Source organism: Oculina patagonica, chromosome 6 (assembly GCF_052425735.1).
Source record: "Oculina patagonica isolate OP01 chromosome 6, crgOcupat, whole genome shotgun sequence".
Lineage (NCBI taxonomy): Eukaryota > Metazoa > Cnidaria > Anthozoa > Scleractinia > Oculinidae > Oculina > Oculina patagonica.
In genome coordinates this window covers 36566225-36580854 of record NC_135763.1, presented here as the reverse complement: position 1 = coordinate 36580854, position 14630 = coordinate 36566225, and the positions used below count along the sequence as shown (strand labels likewise).

The following is a 14630-nucleotide window of genomic DNA, read 5'->3' as shown; positions in this document are numbered from 1 at the left end:
AGTTTGACCGAAAAATAATTTATCCGCTGACATGAATTTTTGTTTCCAGGTACGTCAAACGCAGAACGTTGAATTGTGAAATAACCAGTATGCAAGATGATCATAGTTTAGTAGTCTCTCCCTCTACTAACTATGACAAGATGAATGAATTCAAAGAATACAGACTAGTTTGCACACCTGAGATTTTAGCTGGAGCCTGAGTTGAAGAGTTCGTCTTCACTTTATCTTGTAATGTGCGAGTTATGAAGAGGGCTGTGCATTGTGGACACCTGTCCAGCTAGCCACACCAGGCAAAGCAGGGCAGGTTGCTTCCTTGGGTGACAATTTCTACTTAGTAAATGTTTGTCAGCAAGATGAGGAAAAGTGTGAACGAATCGAAGGCATAGTATATGATTTAACATCCCCTGAATTATAAAAACGAACCTTCGAAAAATAACCTCCAAAAATACCCCATATGCAATACAAAAACAAAAATACAAACAGAAAGGACATTCATCGAAAATTTACACCCATAATACGTATACAGTATACGTCCTTACCCCAAAAAGATCCTAGGAAAAAAAAAACAATGAACCAAACTTTCTCCCAAATCCCCAATTATTATTTCATTTTGACAAAAACGACATTCTCAGTTAGTTGGAGGGAACATTATTGAGAACTGATGACGTTCATAGAATTGGAAGGGGGAGGGACCGTGTTATACATGTTAATGGTTTTTGCTAAAATTTGTCAACATTTTATTTTAATCAGATGCTATGTACAATGAATGATATACAATCTCCCAAATTTATACCATTATAATTTTGTTTTACACTGGAAACGGTCTTGATGTACCTGTTTGTAAATCTGTAACAAGCTCAACAACTTGATTCTCATTACTGTTCACCTTAGATTCTTTAAAATACAGTTCTGAGAAATCAGTATTATATCAAGACAATACTATCTCGTTGATGATTAACTTCATTTTCCTGTAACATTCCTGAGCTGCTGGACAACATTTAAATATTTATAAGAAGCAACATTACAGTTACAGGTGGCACAGGTGCTAATGGGTTATTGTCATTCTTTCTAACTCGCACACATTATTTTTTATTTCTTCTTCTCATTGTCGTCGTCACCAACTATGTGCCTTCCAGCTTTCTTGACGCATTTTTCTGCAAATCCGAAGATCTGTTGAAATCAATCAAAAACACACAAAAAAATTTTATTTGAAATCATTTCGTCATTTAACTGTTGTAATGATGCGCTTGGTCTACAGTTGAACCTCTGTGCTGTGCAACAGCCAATCTGGGCCAGAATTAATTGCTCGTTGTACAGAGGCAAAGTTGCCAAGAAGTTTTTATAAGAGTAAAGTGTAGCCACATGGTTAGGATGAAAACTCCTTATCACGGTAGAGAGCACCTAGTTTTATGTTTGTATTATAAAATTTACAACTTTGCACATGTGTTACACTTTTCTGCACTCGTGTTTCAAGAGAGCTACCCTCCTTTTTCAGCCAATGAAAACTTGAGAAATTTTTTCAAGTGTATTATTAGTACAAACAGTATACAGTACACATATGGTCTTCTTATCAATAAGCACTAATCACTATACGTACACTGTAGTTGTATTTACCTGGCCAATTTTATCAATTGGATGACAGTATGATACAAGTCTCGCTGTTGTCTCGTAGCATTTTGAACATGTGTTATAAAATCCATTCCAGACATCTAAAACAACAAGAAACAATATGTATTAACTAATATATACATTTAACCAAGCCTAAAAGCGGAGCTCCACACTTATTTTCTGGTTCTTAAATTTTGTGAAAATACTCTCATTGAAAATACTGTTATTGAAGTTATTAAATGTATGCTACTCAATAAAGATCCATAGCCGAAATAAATCCCGGGGGGGGGAGGGGTACTCCCATAAATTTCGGATAGGGGTGTGCCGCGAAGGTTCTTAAACCCTGACCCTATTTAAGGATAAAGAAAGCGAAAATTGAAATCCTTTTTAAGGCCCAAAACTGAAAAATGACACACTATTTATGGAAAGGAGAAGCGTTCTGTGACGACGCAAATAACGGCTTACCGCGCACGGCAAAACACAAATCTTTATAAAATCAAAATCGCTTTACTTACACTTGAACGGATGCCTTTTTACATTTAGCTGGACGTTTATTTTAGCCGATAGAATTTACGTACCCTATCTAAGGATCACACCGGGAACACATTGCTAAAAGGAGCAAAAATGATACCCTATATAAGGACTGAGAACCTCAAAAATCATACCCTATCGGGCGGCACATACCTATATAGAGTACCCCCCCCTCCGGGAATAAATCGTCATCTTCAATCACAGAAATTCCGCTTACAAAATCCTGTCATTACCCTGGAAAAAAAAATTAAGATTTAAGCCCCGTGACACAATGGAAAAAAGCAACTTGGTCAGCAGTCAGCTTAAAAAAAGGACATGACCTTGATCAGGTGTACATGTTCACCTGAGCACACGAGATGGTCATGTGATACTGGTCAGCGATTACCTTGTTGTGACAGCTGTCAATTGACCATAACATGGATGTCCAATATCAAACATACAGGCCGACACTTGCAGCCTCTAAAAGTTATTACCGTACACAAATTCGCAAGTAGCCAATCAGAAGCGCAATCTACTGTCCTGATATTCTTCGATATCAAGTCACTGACCTGATATGCCACCATATCACGGTCACTTCATAGTAAAGTAGTGTTACTGTACGATGAATTGAAAAGAGGTTTTGCCAATGAAACAGAACCTCGTAATTTAAATTTAGCTGGTGTTTTGTGGTCGTAAAAGGAGAAAAACTTTCCCGCCAAAACTAAACTTGAGCGCGCTCGCCAGTTGCGCAATGTTTTCCGACGAATACTAAGACATTCAGACTGAAAAAATGGAGTCGGAATTTCCAAATCTTTTGCTTAATTTTGATTTAGAAAATTTAGAAAATGAAACTCTAAGCGGCAAACAAGTGGAAAAAAAGGGAAGAAGAGGAACTTGGAAAAAGTGTTGAAGACCAAGTCCACACAATTTGCAGTACGTACCTTGCAAGCATGGTTTCAACAGAGCGATAAATATAACTGGGTTTTGGCTGAATTTGGGTACGGTAAATACCTAATCGTATCTTTTTGGTACGCTTCGGCGGCATATCAGGCTCGTTTGGTCTCGCCATGGGTATTTTGGCTCGACTGCGTCTCGCCAAAATACGAACCTTGGCTCGACCAAACTCGCCTGATATGCTACCGAAGCGTACCAAAAAGGTACGATTAGGTATAATACAGTGGAATCTAGATTTTTCAAACCTCCAAGGGAAAACCAAATTGATTCAAGAAAGCGGGAGTTAAAGAAATTGGGGTATCTCTAGTGATCGACTGATGGAAGACGAACTACTTTTGGTTCGAACTATTGGGAGGTTCGAGAAATTGACAGAATTGAGTCTTTGACAGAGTTTCACTGTATAACTGTTGTAACTGTACGTGTTTGATACTCAGTACCTGTAAGTTTGACCCCCTCGGCTTTGTAGTGTTCAACATTTTTTTCTATGTTTGTTTTCTTCATCAGCATAACATCCATTACTCTTCTTGTCAGAGAAGGTCCTTCCTCTTCTGTAGAATTTGCAACCACCTCATCATTCTTTTGGAGTCTGTCAAAACAACAAAAAATAGTCTTGAAAGATGGTTATAACTTGAAACTTAAATATAAAGATGAGATGTTCAACATGACACGAGCATGTGACAAAGAAAAATTCTGAGTCCCCAACAGGAATCGAACCCATGGCCTCCCAGATACCGGTTGGGCCCTCTAACCAACTGAGCTACGAGAGACTCGTGAGCTGGGCCATTTACTAGGTTGATATGTGACACGCGTCCTGCATACTGCTAGGATCAGCAATGTCGAAATCATCAAGTTTGTAGTAAAAAATAAAGATGGAAAATTTTAAGCTTGGTAATATGAGATGTTCAACATCACACGAGCATGGGACAAAGAAAAAGGGGAGGCCATGGGTTCGATTCCCGTCGGGGACTTAGAATTTTTTTTTGTCCCATGCTTGTGTCATGTTAAACATCTCATATTACCAAGCTTAAAATTTACCATCTTTATTATTTACTACAAACTTGAATCTTACTTGTTATACACTGGACTCCGGATCGAACTGTCCAGGCTCAAGCCCTGGTCAGGGCACTGCATTGGGTTCTCAGGCAGACCCTTTCTCTCATAGTGCCTCTCTCCACCCAGGTGTGTAAATATGTCATTGGTGAATTTAATGCTGGGGGTACCCCTGGGACGGACTAGCATCCCATCCAGGGGGAAATTGAAAAACTCCCAGTCACTTTATGCTACAGAAACCAGGATAGACTCCTACCTGATGGGCTACTAGGCGCAAATGCAGACTTAACCTATTCCTTGTTATACCTTCTTTTGTATTTAAGTTCGCCATATCTTATACTATTAGTAATGTAAGACTTACTTGTCATCATTTTCCTCTTTGTCTGACTCAAGTCTGATGTACGTGTGATCATGAGCTTTTGGAGGAGGCACTGAAATCTCTAAAATGAAAGTTTACAAACATTCATGACATAAATTTGTTTGTTAGATATTGTAGCTTACTGACAATTCAATAATATGATACCATAAACTTCCAATACCAGACACCCCCTGAAAATATTCCCCCCAAATCTCTGACACAAAATTCCTTCTGAAAGTAAGTAGGGGTGGGGGGGGGGGGCAGAGGGGGTCTGAACCTCCCATTTCCCAAACCTCTTACTCGCCCCTTTCCATAGTGGTTCCCTCCTCTTTGTCCCATTACTTTTGCAAAATACAATGATATGTTGCAAAAAAATTTCAATTTCTTCCGGTTTCTGCCACCTTCAGGGAATCCCGCTTCCTGCCCTCTCTTCTCCCACCTCCTGCCCCTTTTCTTCAGGGCTCCCACCCTCCTATCCCCTTCCACTAATAACCCCCCCTCCCCCACCTTTGCAGAGTATACAATGTAAGCACATGGGAAGTCTGAACTTCCCACTTCCTGTAACATTTACTTCTGGTTCCCAGCACTTCCTTTAGTTAGTAGCTCCTGCTTCCTTGTGTCAATTAGTATTTGCAAAATAATGATTTGCAACATTGTGAAATTTATTACCCACTATTTCTTATTCTAGTTCCCACTTCTAGGGAATCCTGTTCCCTGAACCCAAATCCAACTTATCAGTTGATTTGCTAGGCAGTGTTTAGGCAAACAGTGCAGATTTTCAAACTAATAATAAAGAACTTGGGAAAGACACAGCCCTGGGTATACCAAACATAAGATGGTTTGGTGAGGATGAAGGTGATAAAATGTTGTTCTAATTTGATTTCGTTTGATTTTATTCTCCTTTAATTACGTCATATTAATGATCATAATCTGAAACAAGGGGAAATAAAATTTAATTGGTTGATAAAATTTCAAACCAGGAAGAAATTTAAACGTGACATCGACATGTAAACTTTTTCTGATCAAACTGAACAATTTGTTACCTGTCTCGCGAATTACGATCTGGAGTCCTCTGGTTTTGCTAAGTTTCACTTTTTGAAGGTCCGTATGCTTGAATGTGCAGAGGGATAAAGATATGTTACAGTGTTGGATCAATACTGCATTTATACGTGCAATCACTTCTAATATTCATAAAAAACAATCTTACTTTGTTCAGTACGACAAAACTAATTCCATTACAGATCCTGTCCTGTTCAGCCTCAGTGGCTTGATGTCCCTTTGTACTTTTCGACCAAACACCAATGCATGTTTCTTTCCAATCTGGTGTTCCGTCGCCGCTGGAATTTGGTTTTCTAGTTCCGTCGTCATCATCCGCCATCTTGTTTCTTCATGTTTGATAAACTTGTACTCAGTCTTACTCTGTAAAATAAATGCGAACACCTGGAAACGAAAATGCTCGTGTAAGGGGGGAGGAGTGAGGGGGATGGATTTGTGCCTTTTTCGATTCTGAAGGCTATCTGTAAATTCTTCGTTACAGTTTTTTTGAAGACACCGTTTGTCACATTGAAGCTAATATCTCGCTGTTGGAATTAAAAATTAAAGATGCTCTGTGCAAAACTAAAATGCTGCAAACCCACTCCTTGAAGAGGGAGTACCCTCTCCTCCCTCCCTACTTCCCAGACCCCCTCGGAACCAAAATGTCGGCGAAATTCGCAATGATTTGGGAGGGAAAAGTAGCGATTGCGTTTTTTATTGCTTATATTCTCTTAGTTTTAACAGTATTTCAAGGTAACCGCCTCACAGAAGCATGGAGTATTGCAACAGGAAGCATAATTCTTGGTTTGAGTTTATTGGTGACATTTTTCGTCCCATATACTTCGGTTGCCAAGAGAGCCGCCATGTTAGGTAAGCAGTGTCATATTTGTACTTGTTCAGCTCTGTCGAACCTAAATTATCAGTGACAGTTTAGTGGTTACGCATAATCCGGATTGCTAATATGAATGTTAAATAAGAATTAGTCGACTGTATCTCCGCTCATTCACTTGAAATGAAACCAATAAGGCCTGGCCGTTTTCCTATTGCTCTGTTATGAATTTTACAAAGTACAAAGATTTGTATTTTGCAGTACAAAGATTTGCGTCTAGCGATGTCGAGGGAAGATATTTTCAGTCCAAATCTCGTCCTAGATTTCACTCTTGCATGGGGATCGGGGGGGATGTATAGAGTGCATGAAGAGAGTGAGGTCAGTTGTATTCTGATGATTCTGTGTAGGTTACACTGATACAGAAGATCTTTGGCATGGATCTTTGCCTTTTTTACTTATTTAAAACCTTGACATATCTTTAGTGTAAGCTCTGCATGGAATGCAGCTTGTGAAGAAAGGCTTGATTACTCTGGCAGAGTTCAGTCAGAATGGTCTATATAAAAGAGCAAGTCTTGGGAAATTTTACCTTAGTCTCAACTGATCTTGTTTTCCTAAAAGCAAAGTCTCGGAATCTCAGAACTGAGGCGTTTCTCAAAAATATTATCTTGAATTTTGAACACTTGGGTCTCAAGCTAAGGGCCTGGCCAGCCAGCACAAGATAAAAAAAGGCCATAGCTATTGCGATCATCATTGGGCAGCCACATCTAATGTCATTATTGTTTTCGTTGTTTCTGTAGGTAGTGTTTTTGGACTTGCAATCCTTCTCAGCTTTGGTGATACAAGATTTAGGTATTTTGGCTGGTACCTGGTGTCACTCTCATTCTTTCACTTCTCTGAGTATGTCATGGTCGCCAAGTATTGCCCAGACAAGTTATCTGTGGATTCATTTCTACTCAATCACAGTCCAGAGTATCAAGTTGCTGCTGTCGCAAGTTGGGTTGAGTTTGCTCTAGAGTTGTGGCTTTTCCCTCAGATGAAGAATATGTTCATATTAAGCTTTGTTGGTCTGCTGTTGATGATTGGAGGAGAAACTCTTCGCAAGCTAGCCATGATAACAGCAGAATCTAATTTCACACATATTATCCAGACCAAAAAGGACAAAGGTCACGTTTTGGTGACTCATGGAATATACAGTCTCTGTCGACATCCAGGCTATGCAGGGTGGTTTTGGTGGAGTGTAGGTAAGAAAGCAAGCTAAGGAGTTACACTCACATTATACCGGTACTTCTTACCTTAAGGTAATTCCTGGGAAATAAAACTGCTCATAGATTTTCAACCAAACTTTGCCGGTTTGGTGTTTACCTTCAGGGAAGTTAAATTTTGAAATAAAAAAAGGGGGTTACCGTATTTGCTTAGGAGCAGGAAGACTTTGTATTTACCACATAATTCCTTAATAATTCCTTTGCGAGTACTGGGAAAGTACATGTTTTTGTTGATTACCGGTATGTATTATTCTGCCATAGAAAATCAGATCTGTTTTCATTTTACAGAAAGAATTTGATCGATACTCTCACACTAAGGGAAAAAAATGATAGGTCACCTATTCGTTTACAAGAAAGCAATGATTTATCTCCCTCCCTCACGAGCCAAGCCGCATAGAAAAAGCCGCCATTTTGTTTATGTGCGTGCGCTAATTACGCGTAAAATTCTGCGCAGTTAGGATGCGCAATGCAATACTAGGGAATCACCATAATCATGTGAAGAGAAATAGAATATACTGTTTTGTGTTTGCATTCCATGATGTATATATTATGTACCGGTCAGACAAAATGCTAAGATCAATTTTAGAGAACTCACTAGTGAAAAGTGTTTTTGTAAACCTTTGCCTGTGGCTTAGTCCTGCTATCAAACTTTCATTTCTCCTGCTCATGACGCATAACTTTTTTTTGCAATCAACCTTTAAAAGCATACATCAGACGGTGAGTGTCTTTCTATTTCTTTAAAAATATAATTTACTGTTATGTGTAGTGTTGTGCAGTACTTAGTTTTAAATATATTTATTTGTTCACAAGAGCTAAACAGGAAGCTTTGGAGTACTGACTCAAAGATTTCACTGTGAGCACTTTGCTGTTCTCCCTAATTCCCTAGTTAAGAGCCTGCTTTGTGCAGTGCATGTAGCTAAATGACCCTATGCATGCATTGCATGCCTACCAAACTGCAGCTTCATAGGCATGTAATATGTGCAGAGCCTTTTGCATGCGTTTCATGTCTATAATATTGTTTAAAGGCAGCTGAAAACATTTTATTTCTTTTTGTCTAGGGACTCAGATCACACTTGCTAATCCAATTTGTCTACTGGCTTATGTGTGGGCCTCCTGGAGGTTTTTCAATGAGCGAATCCATGATGAGGAAATCACACTTATCTGTTTCTTTGGGGACGATTACCTGGCATATCAGAAAAAGGTTACGACTGCTGGAGTACCTTTCGTCAAAGGATTTGAGTTCACTCCCGAAATGGCAGATGACTCATAACTTACATTTGTGTGTTAAAGTTGCTTGATGTTGAAGTGCAAGCAGGACATTGTAGCTTACAGACACACATAACTGACAGTATTGTGTGTCAGCAAATTTATATGTTTATCTTTTTAATGGAATGGAATGTGTCATCAAATTTATATGTTTATCTTTTTAATGGAATGGAATGTCTTCACAGAACCAGTGACCTAGGATTGGATTTTTAAGGAAAAGTCTTTGACAGAAAAGGTTTTTATCAAGGTCTAGAAAAATCTTGGAATCAATTTAAGAAAATTCTACATTTCTGTTCACTTCTCACAACAGGGTAATCTTTGACGGACTAGCATTCCATCCAGGGATGGGGGTAAGTAGCAATTCCACTGGTCACTTGATGATATGAAACCTGGGACAAACTGTCCCAGTGCTGGTCAGAATGCAGGCTTGATCTTTCTGTGTCTTTCATCTAATGAATGTTTTCCCGCTGTAATTAATTTGAAAGGTGTATTTTTATCTAGTGTGTTCTTGTTTATGTATACAACTCCAGGCTTTATATTTATTAAACGATACGTTTTTATCCTTTTCTCTTGCTTACTTTGCAATATTGATAATTTCAGTTCTGACAATTTGTTCCTTGAACCAGGATGTTACAAATAAATTACTATGCGAGGAAATGCGTTACCGGTGACAGAGCCGTGTAATGCACCTACTAACAAATAAAACTTCGCTTCGTGGAGTACAAAAAAACGTGCAAAACAAGAACAAATATCTCACGATAATTGTTTATACTCCACAAGACCGGTTTAACAGGTTCCGTGTAGTCCTCTTATTCCTTGGCGCGCGAAAGATTAAAAAACGGTGGGGAGTCGATAAAATTTCCGAAAAAGAAAAATCTTTTATAAGACATTAATTTTTAGTGTGTTGTATTGTTGTATATATATCTTTAAACGTCGTCGACGTCATTTGTTTTTTGACTCGTCCTCCGGGCTCGCCAAAATACTACAGACTCGTAAAAATAAACAGCGATCCTACACATTAAATGTCTAGTAAGGTATATGCCCCAAATTTAAAGAAAACTACCACTTTTCACTGCTCCTGTAACGAAATAACTTTCCTTCAACGAAAATTACAAATGCAATCCGTTTTCGTGCGAGCGTACTTTTACAGCACTTGGCAGTACCTCTGACCGCAAAGCAAAAAGCTGACTCGTAAAACTACTCAGTCATATTACATAACTTTCCGTTTAATAACTTCTATCTATTTAATACATGAACACAGCTGTTCAATGAGAATAAAATCTGTTTTTAAATATGTTTACAAATTCAATCTTGTACATAGAATCTTCTGCTGGTTATTTTTCCCTTATTTGTCGAACAAATATGCTGGCCTATAAAAATAATATACATCTGAAACAGCTTTTCAGTTAAGGTTCATTAGTTTCGCAGTCAACGTAAAACCACAGTCTTCCTTGTTTTTCTTTGTTCTGTGCGAGCATACAATGGAACATCAGAATATAAAATCGGATTACTACATTAGGACAGTAATCTTCCTATAGTCTAGTCACATAACATTTTAAAATTCTTTATCTTCTTTGCGGCGGCAAAAAATTCCGCGGGAAACATTTCCTTAAAACAGTAGACGGTGATCCCAATTTTGGTGTTCCCATGGCTACTGTCCGTCAATCTGCGTTCCAGTGTCGCTCGGCAGCAAGTTGCTATGAAAGGAAAAAAAAGAAAATACTCTTAAATTAAATTATAGAAAACATAAGACTAACCCTCATGGAACACTCCCTTACTAGTTAATACAACCTCGTCAAGGGGCGTTGGACGTCTCTTATTTAAAAACGAAACAGTCCCGATTTCCACTAACGTCTTTGTATTTTAATTCATCTACTGTTTACAACATTTGTTGAACATTTACAGTGTCACTAAATGTCCTGACATATACTTTATTTTCTCTCATTCGTATCTTTTTTATCCGGGTTCTTTTGGTCTCTTTTCATGATATGTTTATAAGTTATTTATGCCGGACGATTACTATAATGGTAAAAAATAAAATAAATTTTAATACTATGAACGTTTAAGCGAGGTGTAAGCTCTGCTTTGTAAACTCATAAAATCATGAGCTATTAAAACAGAGTTTGTATGGGAGTAAAAACGGGGTTTCTAACAAGGTGGCCGTAAGTAGAGCTGTCCGCTTACGAGTGTCCGTTAAGAGAGCTTCGACTGTATACTTTTTTGTACTTTCTAACATGACTAACATAAATAACGAAATGTAACATTTGACTCAAATATCTCCGTAAATAAGCAATACGCAGTCTTAACCTTAGGCCAAAAAATGTCCAAAATGCTTAAAAACACATCTGTTATAGTAACAACATAAATTTCTATCACATAATAACATTTTCTCAGTTTAAAACTTGATGCAAAGATGTATAAAACAACTTTTAAAATCTGTAGAACTTCAGAACAAGCTAAGAACGTTTTCAGACTCAAGTCAAGTAAAAAAAAGAACAATCCAATTAAGCCTCAGTTTGAAAATAAGACGTAAAATGTTAAAAAAGAGTTTTTGTGCCGGTGACTACATCAACAGGGATTCCTGATCGAGGCATATGATTGATAACGAGGTTTTATTGTTAAAATTAGCAACGAAAAACTTACCAAAGTCTTTGCCAGTGCTCGCTTGCCTTTTCTACATCTTTTCGTTCTCCATCGTGTACCAACGATACAGGGGCTTCGCTTTGGGCGCGCCGTCTTTTGAACAAATAAATTGGTTCCTTTTTGCCCAGAATCGTCCCTCTCTTTTCCATCAGATAAACACGCAGTCCTCTTGAGTGATTCAAGCAGAAACACAGCGACAAAGAGATAAAGCACAAAAATCGTCTTAGTCTTCATGACAAGGGTAAATGATACAGCTCTCTTTTGGAAAATTTTGATATGTCGGGTTGTTTACTGGATGTGCTATTTATACCCGAAACGGCGTTGCATGTTTTGACTAAGCTTTTAAATAAACAGTGTATAATGTTACTTACAAAAGAAAACCCCGAAGAAAAATAATGCGTATTTCACTGAATGTTGTAAAAAGCCATATTTAGACCGTTTCAGCGCGTTTTAAGCTGTGCCGATTTTGGCGGTAACAGATAAACAGGAAGTTACGAACGACTTGCCAACGGCCCAAAAATTGTTTAAGTAAAAACACTAATATAAAAATTTTTCCATCTGCGAATCGAAAGGAGTTATCAATTTATAGCTGGATTAGTTGTGTTCGTGAGATTTTTATCGTGCGATCTACAAACAAGAGTTTCCTTATTGTCAATTTTCTGGATTTTTACATTTGGTAGAATGTAAACCGTTTTTTGAGTGTCTTGTTCTTTCTTGGTCGAGGAAGCTGAAAATCCACGCCATGTGTACATATAAGGTTGCACAATAAAGGTTACGAAAGCTCTTTTAAAAACATGCAAATATACAAAACGGAACGGAAGTCTCCAAGAACGTGAAAATACATTAACTAAGTAGGTCGTAAATTTAGGTTAAATTTTATAACAAAATCGATGCAATTATTTGTACGATTTGATATCGATTTGATATTTTCTTTATTTTTTTTTTTATCTGGTGTAAGAGGCTAAAAGGCCACTTGTTTAGTTTGGCAGTATAGCTTGAATTGCCGCAAGCTTAGCTTAGCGCACATCAGATCTTTGCCTTGTTCGCCCTCTTTCTCGCCTTGTTTTAGCGAATTTAGGGAGTTGGACGAAAATCGCTAAATTAAGTACTCGCTAATTTGTCTCGGTCAAATTTAATAGACTTTTAATACTCGTTAAATTTAGGTACACAATTTCAAGTGAGTTTGTTCTTTTACTGAACATGTATTTCCATTTTAGCCATATGATTATTAAAAACTGGAACCGGATTACACGATACCACATTTTTTTTAAAAAATGTTAGGAAAATCATTAAATTAAATAGTATAGTCGCTAAATCTTGCTCCGCAGGAAAAAACGCTAAAACTAGCAGCCGCTAACAATAGTAACCTTAAGGTAGCAAATGAAAATATGAATATAAATTATTAAGATTCAGGGAACGCACTCTTTACTAAAGATGTCAGGCTGACATGAACTAAGACAAGCAAGTGAAATTCTGCCGGAACAATATAGACTTGTCCGCATTAGAGAGATGTCCGCTTCAGGCATTGATGTTTGCTTTGAGAGAGTTGGAAATAATTATATTCTGCCAGAGATATATCTAAAACTGGTATCTGAATTTTGATTTATTTTATAATAATGCTATTTCATTTGTGATGGCAATTGCAAGTCTTGTAATGACGGAACTAAAGTGGTAAAGCATGGTTCACCACAAAATCTTCTTTTTAGACAACGCCTGGCTCAAACGTAATTGCATTAATGTTAACTTTAACTCTAAGTTGCGGCACAGTTTGATTCAAACTGCCATTCAATTTGCGGATGCACGCATATGCTCCTAACTTCAATTTTTGGCAGCCATTCAAGAGCTTTATAAGTCCAGCTTGTTGATATATCGATCTAAAATAAAGAATCTGTATACTTTCCATATTTTTGAAATATTCGACTAGAGTATAGTTGGTAATTTGTAATCGGTCATAATCTCCTCTGCCGTAACCATTCTTGTTTATTTTCGGTGGGGGGGGGGGGGGGGTACTTGGGTAAATCTTGTTGGGTATGTGCCGCTGGCCTCTCAGAACCCCTACCCCATTATAGTCTTATTCTATGGCCAATAATAGACCCCATCTTAGTCACTTTTGGGTAAATTTTATTTTTACGACCCCAACTTAGTCACTTTCTGGGAGCTGTTTGTCAAATATTGAACAACAGCAATAAATACGGTAACATTTTTTTCGGCGAATATTTCCGTTCATAAATCACAACTTGCCAGATTTTCGTACTCTCAAAATCCCGGAAAAGGAAGTGCCCCCGGGGTATTATTACTTCTCTGCTGTTAGAAAACCATATTCGGTTTCCTTCAATTTAAAAGCAAATTTCGTACATCAAATGACAAATGACTTATTATTGTTCAGGGCAAATGATTAGCGGGACGTTTCAGTCAATGTTCAAGTCGTAGCATTATCGTATTACACGAGTGGGCGGAAAGATACCGGTGCCCGGGACGATTGAACCGTACCTAATCAGATTTGTGGTGCTTTGCGTCACTGCAGCAATTGTGTCTAAAATGGGTGTAGACCGTGATCTTTTGACGTCTAACTTAGTCTTTCTTTTGTTTTGTTTTGTTTTTGACGTCTAACTTTCTTTTCTTTTGTATTGCAACGGAACACAACCTCTTTGCTTGTCTGACAAAAATAGGAGCCATTCTACGTCACTTATTGGACAATATTAATTAACTTAGTGCAGTAACTAAGTGAAACCAATGTTTCACATGTTTTTTTAAGACTGCGTACAGCCACTTTTACGTGCCTTCGCAAAAAGCGTACGAGAGAAGAATGGCTACGCAAAACCCAAAAACAAAAAAAAAATAAAATCAAAACAAAGAAATCGCTAGCAGTCTATGTTTCCTGCCTTTAAAAGGACAATTAATTACAGAAGTATTAAAGAATTAAAATGTACAGGAAATTCGCTGTTTAGTCAATCAGGAAAATCTTGATCCCTTGATAATTCCGTTCCTAGAGTCTATATACAAAACAGGTAGAATTGCTCGAGTACTATATGCAAAGCTGTCAGCTGTTTTTGAAAGCGGCTGAAAACCTTTATCCGATCGCACAAACGTCAGCAAGTGGGTCAGTTTTCTATAG

At 37.8% G+C, this 14630-nt stretch overlaps 2 protein-coding genes and 1 long non-coding RNA gene across 3 annotated transcripts; 1 reads left to right on the top strand and 2 right to left on the bottom strand.

Annotated features, from left to right (window-relative positions):
• Nucleotides 1–720: 720 nt before the first annotated feature.
• On the bottom strand, nucleotides 721–5889 carry LOC144657619 (uncharacterized). Its single transcript, XM_078517974.1, has 6 exons — nucleotides 5688–5889; nucleotides 5524–5590; nucleotides 4484–4562; nucleotides 3510–3658; nucleotides 1615–1709; nucleotides 721–1170 (listed from the first exon to the last, which is right to left on the bottom strand). The coding sequence occupies exons 1-6, from the start codon at nucleotides 5856–5858 to the stop codon at nucleotides 1090–1092; spliced, it is 642 nt and encodes a 213-aa protein (XP_078374100.1). The 5' UTR covers nucleotides 5859–5889; the 3' UTR covers nucleotides 721–1089.
• Nucleotides 5890–6136: 247 nt separating this feature from the next.
• On the top strand, nucleotides 6137–10134 carry LOC144657603 (protein-S-isoprenylcysteine O-methyltransferase-like). Its single transcript, XM_078517957.1, has 3 exons — nucleotides 6137–6385; nucleotides 7142–7585; nucleotides 8665–10134. Exons 1-3 carry the CDS (start codon nucleotides 6178–6180, stop codon nucleotides 8874–8876), a joined length of 864 nt encoding a protein of 287 aa, XP_078374083.1. The 5' UTR covers nucleotides 6137–6177; the 3' UTR covers nucleotides 8877–10134.
• A 2-nt stretch (nucleotides 10135–10136) lies between these two features.
• Nucleotides 10137–11901, bottom strand: LOC144657626 (uncharacterized). The gene is made up of 3 exons (XR_013571586.1): nucleotides 11887–11901; nucleotides 11516–11683; nucleotides 10137–10569 (listed from the first exon to the last, which is right to left on the bottom strand). It is a non-coding gene; the product is annotated as an uncharacterized LOC144657626 (long non-coding RNA).
• Between the last annotated feature and the right edge of the window lie 2729 nt (nucleotides 11902–14630).

Bases quoted from the DNA above. Each gene is read 5' to 3' on its own strand.
- LOC144657619 (XM_078517974.1), bottom strand. From the start codon at position 5,858: ATGGCGGATGATGACGACGGAACTAGAAAACCAAATTCCAGCGGCGAC. The intron at 5,591-5,687 runs GTAAGATTGTTT...TGCACATTCAAG, and splicing joins GTTTTGTCGTACTGAACAAA to CATACGGACCTTCAAAAAGT. The intron at 1,710-3,509 runs GTACTGAGTATC...TTGTTGTTTTAG, and splicing joins CGAGGGGGTCAAACTTACAG to ATGTCTGGAATGGATTTTAT.
- LOC144657603 (XM_078517957.1), top strand. From the start codon at position 6,178: ATGTCGGCGAAATTCGCAATGATTTGGGAGGGAAAAGTAGCGATTGCG. The intron at 6,386-7,141 runs GTAAGCAGTGTC...TTGTTTCTGTAG, and splicing joins CAAGAGAGCCGCCATGTTAG to GTAGTGTTTTTGGACTTGCA. The intron at 7,586-8,664 runs GTAAGAAAGCAA...CTTTTTGTCTAG, and splicing joins GTGGTTTTGGTGGAGTGTAG to GGACTCAGATCACACTTGCT.